The 14,246-nt window shown below is 37.9% G+C and overlaps 1 protein-coding gene across 4 annotated transcripts in view; it reads left to right on the top strand.

The window, feature by feature from the left end:
- LOC111340446 (tyrosine-protein phosphatase Lar) overlaps positions 1-14,246 on the top strand; it is a 60,381-nt gene that overhangs the window by 19,093 nt on the left and 27,042 nt on the right. For all 4 annotated transcript variants that reach the window (XM_088737755.1, XM_088737757.1, XM_088737756.1 and 1 more), the window contains 2 exons: positions 3,248-3,295; positions 6,290-6,477. In XM_088737755.1, coding sequence (XP_088593881.1) covers positions 6,396-6,477 — 82 coding nt within the window. In that variant the 5' untranslated portion in view covers positions 3,248-3,295; positions 6,290-6,395. The remainder of the gene's footprint in view (positions 1-3,247; positions 3,296-6,289; positions 6,478-14,246) is intronic.

Raw genomic sequence — 14,246 nt, forward strand, 5'->3', positions numbered from 1 at the left:
TTGGTCAGACGAAAAATAATAGTTATTGCAATGAAAGCGCTCGCGAATGATTTATCCAACTTGAGCAATACCGTTCAGGATCGAAAATTTTCTATACCACGTTTTTTAGAACCGGTTTCCTGCGGCTGCTCTGTAAACTTAGTCCATTTGGATCGCTTGAAATAGCATACAACGTTCTGGGGCGTGTTCCAACCTTTCAACACCCTACACTCAATTCAATGGCGGAAAATTGGCGCGCATTCAGACTTCGCGCTCCTTTGCCATTGCAGCTTTATGAGTGATAGTTGGGGGAGGGGGGGTGGAGGAATTGTACTTAAGCGATCTTGGAAACAGGAAATGGCTTAGATAGAAGCTCCTCTTCAGTTCATATATTGGCTGAATCGAATCCAGTGGACCCGTTGCATTTGTAGTTACTTAATTAAGCTTTTACTCTCATATTTCTGAGGATCAGACCCAGAAAGATCCAGTACCTTCGCTTCAGTTGTCCTTTGGCTATCGCAGCTATTATAACTCATCAGATTAGCATCAACGTTTAACCAGAGGTTTCATCAGCGAGGCTTGTTTGTTTTCTTAGACCACACGTTTAATGTAAGATGATAAGAAGATTGTCAGAGTTGTTATGTTAGGACGAATTTAGGACGGAAGGCTCACACTGTGATCAGTACAGCTGATTTATATTAACAGCCAAGTTGTTTTTAGAGATTATGCAGTCAGTATAGTTCATATAAAGACTCATGCCCGCTCTGGTAAGAATAATAAGCTGATAGTACTATCTCTGTACTATCTACACATCAGCCAGCAGTTTGTTATCGTGGCAAAAGACCTTTCATTGGCAAAAGACCTTTGTCGGCTCTATCTAATCAGTCTGTATGGCAAGCTAAGTTTTGAGTGAAAGGGGTAAGTTTCTAAAAAAAAACTGTGGTGCTGCGTCGGTGGAGGGCATTACGAGAAAATTTGGTTTTATCAACTGAGTTGATAATGTTAAATGGCCACCTTCGAGAATTTCTAAAGCTTACTTTCAGAGCGTTTGGCCTACGCTATACGCTCAGACGAAGGGCTAACGTCAGTCTTACAAATTCTTTACGGTGGCAAAAATACACTATCAAATCAGTTGATTGTTCTAAATGCATCACGCTTTAAACGGGGTTCACCTTTCGTTAGTTCGCCAGTTTCTCAGTTAAAATAGTAATGTGGGTCATTTTGTACGATATAACTCCAAAAGCCTCCGCCAACCGCCTCCCGGTTAGCTCAATGGATAGAACGCTGGACTGATGTGCGGGAGGTCAAGGGTTCGAGCCCCGGCCGGACCAACACTCAAAGTCTCAAAATAATTGAGAAGAATATGCTGCCTTCCTATAACATCAAGAAATGGTTTAGATATTCTAGTCTTCTCGGATAGGGACGAATAAATGGAGGTCCCGTCTCCTGCAGGGTTAGGGGTAGGAGACGTTAATTTCCCGCACATGAGATTACTGTGTGATGGATGTCCTCTCCTGGGGTGGAATGGGTGGGTTGTTGTCTTGCGTTTTATACATGAGCCTCTGGCTCGGGCAATATGGGTAACCATGCCCCACGTAAAGACATTAAAAACTTTGATCGATGATTTGATTGAAGCAAACTTATCTAAGAGTAAGAGATTGAGGGCTACATGATTTCGATGAAAGACTTTCGGGTTTGGTTAAATCAATTCCACATAGATGTAAGTCGTTAGACGACCTCAGTGGTATCAATATCACATTGAACTAAGCCTTTCCACAGTTCCAGCTTTAACAGGAAACGTAAACACCGATTAAAAATGCTTGGATAAATTAAGGACGTACATGGCCTGACATTATAGGTCATTCGAGTGACATTATGTGACGTAACAACTCCTAGTGAGTTGGAATCTCTCTTTAATACCTCGTCTATTCTGGCAGTTACTCAAGCAAGTAGTTAAGCACGTACTTGTTCATGGCGTGTCCTAAGCCAACAGAATTTCTTCGGCTCAAGGGTCTGATACCCTTTGTGCGAGGAGAGTGCTGCGTAAGGTTCAATGAGGGTCCGAGAACGTCCGTTTGATAATGTTGATTGGGTTCATTCTTGCACGAAACTACAAAAACGCATAACTGAATACCAAACTATGGAATAAATTGGATAGAACAATTTGGCAAAGAATTTGAAACCTAGAGTGTTCTGTTAAGTAACCACAGAGAGCAACAACAGGATTGAACTCGCGCGTGATTAAAGAGAATAGGTTTTTTTGAAGCCGGTATATTATTTACAGGATACGAGAATATACGCCCGCCATCATACTGCTGTCCTAAGCTAAGAAGTCATAAATTTCGATCACAACCGGAACTACATAACCAAAATAACAATACTTAACGCCTTTCTAAAAAGTTTTGCATCATTCGCTGATAAACAACAAGTACTGATGAAAACAGAGAGCTAAGGAGATTCGAAACTCACAACTCTGCGTGGAACAGGTTAGGAAAAGTTTCAATGTAACTCGCATGTCTTTTCCCCATAACGTTAGTTGAAACTTGCGATTTCGTAAAACCTCTTACTTTCTCGCTTTCCTTGTTGTCTTCGTTATTCAATTTCGTTTTCAATATTTATGGAAGAAGAACGCTTGTTGCGTAGATAGAAAATTTGCGAGCATTCAGTCCATGCGTAGTTTCACTCAACAGTTTACAATAGAGGAAAGAAATGCTCTTCCTTCCTCTAACAAGCTTAATGCATTCTTGTTTACCACTAATGGCTTGGAGCTAGTACAACTCTTTTAAACAATCATCATTGCCAAATCATGGGCTAATCTTCTTTTGAGGCAGAAGACATGAAAAACAGTCACTCGATATTAATCTTAATAACCAAATATTACAATGGAGTTCTCAAGATTATTAATTATTAACATTATAAAACATGTGAAAACCCAAACTGTAATGTTTGCAACAGATTTGAGACAGGGGGTCGCGGGAAATCGTGTGAGGTTCAAAGCTGAAGGACTTTGGTCTGTTTTTACAACCATATGTTAGAAAATGGTTCAAAATGTATTTTGACGGCAACTCGGAAATAGCTACACAATGTTCACGTGCTCGAACTCGACGAGGTGTAGTATATATGTAATGTTTATCATTTAAGCCTTTGTCGACGATGAACCGCTATACGGATCCGAACAAACAATTTGATATTGCTCAATCCTAACTAAAACTGACAAGGCTAAATCACCTTTTATCTAAATCCAATATTCTGTTTTCGTCTTTTGCAGGTAATTCGTAGACGTTCTTCCTCTCGAACAGAGTAAACTGAATAGGAGGTAATGCTATTTTTTACTAAGTATATCTAAGTAGGTAATAGGCGTACAGTTGAGAATGACTTGGCACTGACAAGATTACGTGCAGCAGGGCTTCCTAACCCCATGGTTGTTACAGAAGTGGAATGATAAAGATCTAGACTCCCTAGACTGCACTTACAGACATAAATAAGAAAAAAAAAACACTGAGTGTCTACTATCATCTCAAAGAATTAACAGGCAGGCGTGGTCAATACTGGCTCAGCGCATGCGTGTTCCTCTATCATATGTCTTCACGTGCCAAAAGTTACCCTAAAACCTTAAAGAGGTTCACAAGTGTTTTGTTTTTCTCATATAAAAGAGATTTTTAGGTATCACCGCAACATACTGCTTAGGACTGAATTTAGCTGTAGGGTCGAGTCTCCGATAACATGTTACAAAAGCGAGGATTGTTTTAATATTGCAAGTACTTCAATTACCTATGCCTGCGTGAAAAACAAGAACAGTTAAACAGTGCACGTGCGGCACATGGCGGGCGAACAGGTTGCACGCGAAGAATCCCCGTAGCGACAGGTCACGCCCATTTAAAAACTTTCATTCTCTGATATCAAGCTACAGAGGAATTATCTTCTAACACTTGGTCTAAAATTTTGTTTGCAAAAGCGAGATCATAATATTTCAAGCACTGACATAGCCTCCTAATCATCTCCAGATAGCTTAGGAAACGAACAAGATAGTTTAAAAAAAGAAGAAAAAAATCTCACTTGAGTTCAGGTGATTCGAGGTAAACTAATATCATGGGATCGCCCGCCGGAACCACCCCTGCAATGTCGCCTGCCTATCAGATTTCGGTCGCGTTCACTCCCCTGAGCTGATCTTAACACCAATTCTCTTTACTAAAAGCCCCACAGTTCTTGATTGTAACTTCGGAGAGTTAAGTGCTACATCAGAACAGTACCTGCTGCGATGATCACGCTTGTTCTTCTCACAACTTTTCATCGAGACACTGAACATATACTCGAAGGAGAATTCGAAGTTAGCTACTGAACAAAAGCTTTTTGGAGTCAAGTGGCGGAGACCCGTCTTCAAATGTGACACTCATATGACTAATAAAATTTTGTACTGTATCTTATCGAACAAGCTTTTGCAGAATAGTTCTTTCATCATGGCTTCCTAGAGGTTTATCTTGACGTTTTCTAACTTTTAAACTATGACCTTGCCGAAAAACAGGATGACATCAAAATGTAAGTTTTAAAGATCGGTGTTTGAAGATCTTAACTATAGAGATCAATTTCGGTAGCTCGAGAAACTTGCTACCACAGTTTCGTCTGAAAAAGCTCAAGCTTTCTACCGACTGAGTTGTGACGCACGAGCGTTTGAGAATTCATGGTCGATTCTGGCTGATGACCGTGCAATTCGCCGTTTGATGAGTTTTCAATGCGAACTTCAACTCATTGTAGTTTTCAAATGATTTTTACTCTCTACTACACGTTGAGCCCATAGTTTGTCTCTTGCGTAATCAAAGGTATCTTTAAATAAGATGATTTTTCGTCGCCAGAAGAAACTAAGCAGTTAAGATCTGTGGCTAATATTTTCCTAAATTGACATCGCGGTCCAGAGTTACTTGTAATGCGCAACGAAGTTAGGGTTATTTTTCCAATTCTCGTTAGTGTTTAGGACCTAGTAAGGCCGCTTCTAACCACAACTAATGGATTTTTACTGCGAAAAAAAAAAAAAACCCATTAGAATGATGATCTTAGGTCCATTATTCCGGCTTGAGATAAAAGAAAATGAAGAAAAAACGGCGTTAAACTATTAAATTCTTTTAACGGAGTGTTTTTTAAGAGGGCGTTACGGTTGGTTCATGGCAAGATTTTGGTATACTTAAAAAAATCAGCTAATCACCTGTTCAATCAGATTAATTAAATTCGGTAGGAAGTACACCAAGTGCATGTATATTGTTTAGATCGCGTTTATTTCAGGTTAATCATTAACACATTTCTGTGGAATGCTTTAACCAGGGCCTCCTCACATTTATTTCCTTTTCTTTCTTTGACGAACTAAAGGAATCTAGCCTGGATTTGCCTAACCTGACCAATTCAACTTAATTTTCTTGGGTTGGAAGCATGCATTCTGTGTCAGTTGTCTGCATCATTGGCTGTGATACGTTTTGTTTTCTTTTTTCATTTCAATTTTTTCATTTTGTTTTCTGCATTTGAGTGTTGCGCTATCCTTTCAAATTCCTGTTTTCATTCATTCTTCCTCGTGTTAAGGAAAACTTTGCCCGTTGTTGAAACTGATCAGCAAGAAAACAAAACCGAAAAAAAAAAAAAATGTGACGCGGTGTTTTCGAATATGTTTTAGATTTAAAACATTGCCACATGACCTTAAAGTGACCCACTCGGCAAAGCGAACAGGAAGACTGGGCCGAGAAAGGGCAAATTTCGCGCGAGTGAGAGAAGAGATGATTGTATTTCGTGCGTGCGTCGTAATTGGTCTGTTCTCACACTCTGCCGTTAAGTCATACCTTGCAAGGGTTGAGGAACGTTTGACATGCGAAAACTTTTAAGTTACTGTACACAATTCTCTCAAACTCACAAGGGATGACCCCCTCCAAGATTACCACAGACTAAATATAACTAAGTCGACAAACAATATTTTTATTAATTTACGCCAGAAAGTCATTTGGAATCGATAATTGTTTATATCAAAAAACCAAACACAATACTAGAGCTAATCCCGGGGAATTTTTGGTATGCTATTGTCCTGAATTGTGTCACTTTGTAATTGCTTTCGGGAGGCGTCATCCACAGGTCACTGGCATCAGTCACGTGATCTCTGAGTCAATGAACCGCGAAGCTGTCCTATCACAAAAATTTTCAAACGCCGTTCGATGGAAAGCGAACAATAGTCTCACTGAAAAACCGTCTGTTAGCGCTAAATCTCGCCAATAATTTCAATGAAACCTCTCTATAAACATGAATTTTAAAAACCAACTGTAGTTTTTCTTCATTTTAGTCCAAAGAATTTGCTAACTGCGACGGCGATCAAGCGAACTACGCCTGAAATTTACAAGCGATTACGGTGAAATCTACCCACCGTGGAGATCAGCTTTGCAACCGACATGGTATTATTTTGTCACAGATACACTTCGTTTGTTCTCGCGATTTGGACCATCCAACTCGTGGTTTTCGTCCAAGGAGAAGGTAAGCGCTGTGTTAAACTTATTTACTCAGAACAGCCATATCTCGCCTCTATTACTTCCGTTCATATCACGTTAGCTTCCTATGAAATTATCATAATGGTTTCTAGCACACTTGGATGAATGAAAACTTAAGCGTTCACCGATAAATGGTCGACAAATTTGAGTCGTAGTCGTGGCTGCTTTTAAAATAAACGTCTAGATGGTTTTTCAACTTCGGAATATTCGAAGAAATCATCTGAACATTTAATGGATTTTGTGAATCCTTCGGTAAGCGCGATAATGTGGTAAACAATAATTGTCTACCAGAACGCAAATAGAAAGCCCATATTCGCTCATGTGAGCTAAACTCATTTATTTCTTCGTTAAAGGATGTTTGATGAATGAAATCATCAGGCTAGGAGTGGGGTTGAGAGGACAGAAGATAAAATTTCCTCCCACGAAATAATCAGTTTCCATGCGGCTTTTGTATTTTTTTTTTTTTTTTTCATTTCGCGAAGCAATCTGAATTAACTTAATTACTATTTCGGTATCAGTGAAATGATTACGCTTGTATTCCATTTTCGATTATAACAAAATTGAATTGATGTCTCGAACGCTGGCTGAAGTGATGAACAAGGGCAGATTGTAATCCTACGCGACTTTTGTAAGGCTAAACTGTTTATTGACTGATGTGAATTGTTCCCTTCACTCGCTTCTTGAGCGTGTGTTACTCTAATTAATTTTGCCATGAAACTATCCTCAAGTGCCTAGATTATTCCTTCTGTCAGTTGCTCGCAATTGCGACTACATTTCCTCGAATATCAAAGGGCCGAAGGTTAGCCTAATTCCTAACAGATAGAGAACATGACTCTCACGGCACGATCACATGTACAAGTTGTATTGCGTGATCCCGAAAAAAATGTTTGTAAAATGGTCTGCTGCGTTCGAGTGTGATGATCAAGTGTTCTAGGAACACTATTCGAGAATTGTTAATCCAATACTGATCAGATTTAGCCGTTCACCGTAACGACGAGGGCTTTAGATATCGAACGTGCAGTATTTTATTGATTATATTTGGCGATGGCCTTGAAAACGATCTTTTTGTTAGAACAATGGAACAGCAGTCGATCATGATATGATTAAGATACACATTGAAAACATGTCAATTTTTTTTACGAAAACGTCAACGACGGGTTTTGCTTTTTCCAGTAAAAAAGACCAATTCGAAAAGGGGAATGAAAAGAGATTCGTTCATGATTAGCAAGTATGTCCGCTTGGTGTTTCATTTCGTATTAATCGATACTTAAACTCTTTAAGCGCCATCACGTATGACCAACTCTACTTTAAATTTTGCATAGGGCTTTTAACGTTGTTTGAAAAGTCAATCTAGATTTCGTATCAAATTTTCAACAAATTTTGTCAACAACTTTGTTGGACGTGGCATCAGCGAATAACTCTACATTACCATTGTCTCATGCGGGGCGTTTTTTTCCAAGGGTGTTTTGCTTTTCGCTACGGGACTCTGGAGGATTTGATCCGCTTTCTAAAATTTCAGAATTTCCACACGTTTAATCAAATGTGTTTGAAATTGGGGAAAAGGTATTTCAATGCTTCTAGGATGATCCATATTAAGGCTATCACGTTTCACAGTTGAGAAGAAAACCCCTGAATTTAACCCTCTTGATCAGAAAGTAAAAGGCAATTTACATCATACTCTGTCCTATTTCAACAGCCGGTCTGGCTTGTTCTGAAATAGGACAACGTAGTTGCCAAATTAGAAACGAGACGACTCCACATAAGCGTGGATTTTAGCTCAATTTCTATAGTGACCTTCGCAATGCGTAATGTTTTTGGTATGGATAAGAAAAGCAAACAAAGTTTTGTTTTTTTGACTATGATCTGAAATTCACTGCAATCAGCTGTTACCTGCGGGATGCAACATAAGAAACTTAAAAGCAACCGGTTCAGTAATTCTATTTACATCTAAACCATTTTCCGCCTTCATCTGTGAAATTTCCCTTTGCAAACCGCAAGAGTTCTCATCTGCTTATAGCTGACACGTTTTATGTTTAAAACAATCTTGATCTATTACAAGTCCCAAGGAGGGATGGGTTAGTTCGGTGACCGTCTTGCGGTCGCTAGGTCCATTATTGAAACCAAATTGTGGATGTAAGGAAATAGTTTGTTTTAAAATAGTATTTATTCAAAACCATTACACACTGATCCAAATCATAGCCTTGGGAGATGAATCAGCTTCTCTCTCGGACAGATGAATATTAAAGATTTCAACCGGAGCTCCGTTTCGAACGAGACGTGAAGTCACTTGAAGGGTTTGCGCTTTACCATTACAGGGATTCATTGTTGGTCGTCGTATCACCAGAAATCATTAAGCGGTTTGGTGTACATTTGCAGACAATCAGAGAATCGATCATTTGTACATAATGTATTCGTGAAAACGGAGTTCTTCGCAACCACGGCGACCTTTTGAAGTGCGATACCATTTCACGTTTTTTTTCAGCATAGTTATATCTGTTTACTCTATATTTGCTTCTCATTTTTTAAGTCATTACTTAATAGGATAACTTTGGAAGACACATTAGTCTTAATCTATCAGATTTTATGGATTTTTTTCCGGAAATTCACCGAAGTATCTTGCAGCTGTAATGTTCATTAAAAAAAGAAAAAAAAAGACAATTGTTGCGTAGATGAAGTTGACATAAGCATTCCTCTGTACTTGATTCAGGAAAACATCGATATGAATTAGTAAGTAAAAGCTCACTTTGTAGGCAACAAGAAACTCGTTCCAATTTTTTAATCCACCACATACGTTGCCATTTAGTAGGAACTACAGCGAATTCAGTACAGTTAGCTATTTCTTGTCGATAGAAGTAACCTTCAATACAATACAAGTACATATGCCTTTGATTTCCATTTATATCTTTATCAAAAGAGGACCTTAAACTTCGTATTAAATATAATTGACTTAAAAAATCTACGGAAGGCCAATTTGATAGAAGGTATCTATGGATCGTCTGTGGTTTCCGCAAACATGATATGTTCTTTAAATATACAGCTGGGACTGTCCCCATATGAGTAAAATTAACGACTCTTTCACGATTCGCAGCCTATCATCAAAGGCTTAGCAAAGAGACATATGCCTTGTTTTATTGACTTTTGTGGTATTTTATAACCCAGCGCAAGGCAGTTGTTTTCCATTGAATAATGTTCACGCATTCCACGAATATCCCTCAACTCAATTCGGCGTTGAAGAGATACAGAGATTTTAGATAATTTTGTTTTATCAGCCCTTCACAACAACTGCTATGCCAAGATTAGACAAACTGCGCAATTTTTCGATTCATCATTAACTACAATCGTTATCTGTCATCTGCTATCTTCAGCTTTATACACGGCACATGTGGACGTAAAACTCAACAAAACGCGACTGATTGAAATAAGGCAGAAGATTCAAGAGAGCTCGAACATTCCAACTGAATCAGTCGTTCTAAGAATAACACAAAAATCTTCAGCATCCTTAAGGGTTGTGGCTTAGTTTCCACTATCGCCCCATTTCAGAGAGTAATTAGTATTCCTCGGCAGACTGGCTGGCTAGCGTTTAGTTCTATTTGCATGGTCTTCACTTTCAACTATTCATAATTAAATTACAAAATCTTTCATCCAGATAAAAGATCGTGGGATATTCGTCAGTGAAAAATGAACTCGAAAATAATTAACCAGCAGATTGTCTATCATGTTAGCTCTGTCTTAAAATATAGTTTCCTGCCAGAGGAACTGCCCAGCTGTCAACGTACCACTTTTGATTCTCAAGGGAGAGCAGTGTAGCCCTTCTTTCGATATTCAAAACGCATTTTTGAGTGCGAAAAGTTAAGGGAATATAGAAGAGTAACGGTCACCGCAAACTGTTATCATATTTAAGTCCTCTGTGTTTCGTATGCATACATAATTTTTCTCAATTATGGGTATATTTCCGTGGAGGGTGCTTCCTGTTCTACAGGGGTTGAAAGTGTGAAGCCCTCAACATATTCCGGTTTCAAAGAGGCCTTCTGATCAATTTTCAAACCTTTGATGTACCCAAGTACACGTAAAATCAATAGTCCACTGTTGCTAAGCAAATGTTTATCACAAGGGCAGTCAACAACCCAGCTATACAATATGCTAGACGAGGCAGGATAATCATAGAGTCATACAACCTTTTCAAAAATGTAATTTAATGCTTACAGTAGGCTTTGTAAGATTTACGAAATTTTACATCAAAGCCATTTCAGAATTATGTTGATTAGTTTTGCAAGCTTTGGAATACAAACTTTCCCTGCGTAAGTCCTTCAGACTTTCAAGCCTCTAATATGTCATTCACTGAACTCTGGACAGTTATAGTACTTAATTTGTTTTGTGTGCTGAAGGAACGTGACAAAAACTTCTCTAATTTTTTTTTAACTAGTAAAATTAAAAAAAAAAAAAAAAAAAACATTCATTTTTTAAAATTGGATTGGGTAATCCACTTGCATTAATTTACACTGTACTTCCTATTAAAAGATAAGAAATTAAATTGAATTTTGGAAACATTCGGTTATTTCTTTAACAGTTTAACGGTTGTCAATAAAAGAGAGCTTACTCCAACGGTCAAGGTCAGAAATGCCAGGGCGAACATTCCCAGACAGTTTGGCCCAGCATCCTAGACTGGATTATGTAGCACATATGAAGTAGATAAATGATAAATACAAGCACACGTCATTTGCAGATGTCTGTTAATAAAAAGTAAACGTTATTAAGTACAGCATATTAAATCGTTGTCTTCAGACCCCCAGGCGAACTCAGTTAGGGAGCATACTCCAATGGCCAAGGTCAGAAATGCCAGGTTGAATTTTTCCCAGACAGCTTGGTCAAGCACCCTAGACTAGATTATGTGACAAATATGAAGTAAATGGACAATGAAAAATCAAGAATAATTTTATTAAGTAATTAGTACATTGAACTGCACAATCAACTTAACAACCCTGAAAAATTCAGAAAAGAGACATGACATTTAGTTGAGAGTTGGCCCCATGTACATACATGTGGATCATATGGACTGAACATATCAGAAAGTCCAAGTTCACTAGTTACATAGCTGCTTCGTTATGAAGATTTTGTACTGTAATTTGATTGAAATAAACCCAAGGATTGGAACCAATCAACTATGAAACAATTTCAAATCATTCACAGGAAAGCATACAATTGTCCTTGTAATCACATGTTAGGGTACATAACCCAATGCCCTGTCTATCTGCAGTCTACTAGTGATAAACAAGTTTCAATTTCATTCAATTCCATTTCAATTCATCAGCAGGTACAATAGCCATAATTACATAACTGAATGATTCTAAACATCACCACAAAATGATCTGCTCCATATCTTGTGTACCTGTTCTCAATACTTGATAAATAAATTGCACGCTGTGAGAATGCATGTTGAAAAATAATAAGTAATCTCCAGTTACCTACAGACATGAAAGTCACTAAATTATGTAATACTGATTATGTAAGACTAACATAATGGAACATGTTCTGTCACACTAGTAATGCTAAGTAACCGCTGGACTGAGATTATAAATACCTCCACATTTCAAACATATAATGAAAAACACTTGATTTCATTCTCCCTTTATCATCGGCAATTAATCATATGCTCACAATTTCAATTATCATCTGAATTTAACATGATCCACATTCAGTCATATCTGGTGACCATGAGACAAATTACTGCTGCTAGGCATGCTTTACTACTGCTAGACATTGCCTGAGGGAAAAATTCCATACATGAATTCCAGACGCCTATTGACCAAAATAAAAATAAAAATTTGCTTGTGAACCATTTACTCATAATTTGCATGCTGTGAGACTGCATGCAGAAAAAAAATAAGTAATCTCCAGTTACCAACAGGTATGAAAGTCGCTAAATTATGTAATACTGATTATGTCATACTTACATAATGGAACATGTTGCATAACTGGTGGACAGAGATACCATGTATTCCATATACCCATTGACCAAGATAAAAAATAATCATTTGATCGAGAACTGTTTTACTCATAATTTACAATTAGATTGTGGGCAAAAAATTTCTGATGCATCATAGTTGATAACAAAAAAAGCCCTTGTGAACTACAAAGCTATTTCTTGAGAGCAACTGTCTTTTTTGCTTTAGTATAAATCTGTGAGTCATTCAAACATTAACCAGACAGATAACACAGTTAGGCCACTAACATGTGCTTTATCTATCACAGAACAGATATAGAGTAGCAGCATTTGTGATGGAATGCTAATGGGTTATGTAATCAACGATAACATGATTGAAATTTGGTAATATCAACTAAGTTGAAATTGTAAATTGGCCACCGTAAAGAGTTAAGAAGCTGATGTTTCAAGCGTTAGCCCTTCGTCAGAGCTCTGACAAAGGGCTGGATGCAGCACCACAGTTTCTTTAGAAACTTACCCCTTTATTTAATTGTAATTGTACTGTGGATAATATAATTCCCTGAAGAGGGTTCCATACAAAGGCACAAACACCACAAAAATATCTGCCAACCAACAGCAATAAGAATACTTTTTATTTTGTATTTTGAAGCAGCATTTTCATCTAGCATGACCCATGTTCTATTATGCCTGGTGGCTATATACACAATAATTAACTGCTGGGTGGAGAATTACACCCTTTGAGAATTGCCTCAGGAAAAAGAAATTCTATACAAAGTATTAAATCTGTTTAACCACAACAATTATGATCAATCAATTGTGTGGTTCTGGGTACCACCTTGACTCTTAATTAGCGACATTTGATGTCTACACTACAGCCCATAAGTAACCTTTGGGTGGAGTAGTCAGATGAAACACCAAAAATAAAACAAACTAATCGAGGTCCTTCGGAATGGCTCAAAACATAAAATAACCTCAAGATCCTTCAGAATGCTTCTCTAAAATACTCTGCTACTGAACTATAACACTGTACCATGAGTATTAACTGCAGAAAAGGTTATTCGACAAAGTGTGTCACCAGGTTGCATATCTTATGCAACAAAAACAAAAGTCATTATTACATAATTGTCTATGTTGTAAGTTCTTGAACACCTTCCACACAGTTTTGTTTTGATGATCAAAGTCTTTCAACATAGAGAGTAGCACCTTTTGAGATGTTGTTTTAGCAAATATGCAAATATGCAAAACTTCCATTATTGTCAACACTAATTCTTATTATTTGATTGTGTGGTTTATAACGCACTCTGTTGACAGGTATAAATTCTGAACACTTGGTGTTGCACTGTACCCACTGCACCATTGGTTACGAAAAAATTACATTGAATGCATTGTGTCCATTTATCAATTTTTGACTATCTGATCAGAATTAACTGGAGCGCTTTAATAGAGGTTACAATTAAGGAACTGTCTTCTACATGGAGATTTGTTCCTTTCCATTAACACATATTGCATTATTTAAGTGTGCATGTGTGTGCCATGAATGGAAATTATAGAGCCCTTAGAGGTGTTCCTACTAAGAAACTGCCATCTACGTCAGCAGAGAATTGTTGATTACCATTGACACTAGCCTGCGAAGCAAGCCCTGGGTGAAAGGAGGGGGATTGGGGGGAGTGGAATGTGCAGCTTCCGATCGCCCCAATCCCCCTCCTCTCCCCCAGGGCTTGCTTCGCAGGCTACATTGACACATATTGCATCATTATATTGCACAAGTGTGTGCAGTGAATGAAAATTATGTCTATTTACTTTTTCTAACATTT

Source organism: Stylophora pistillata, chromosome 11, assembly GCF_964205215.1.
Source record: "Stylophora pistillata chromosome 11, jaStyPist1.2, whole genome shotgun sequence".
Taxonomy (NCBI): Eukaryota; Metazoa; Cnidaria; class Anthozoa; order Scleractinia; family Pocilloporidae; genus Stylophora; species Stylophora pistillata.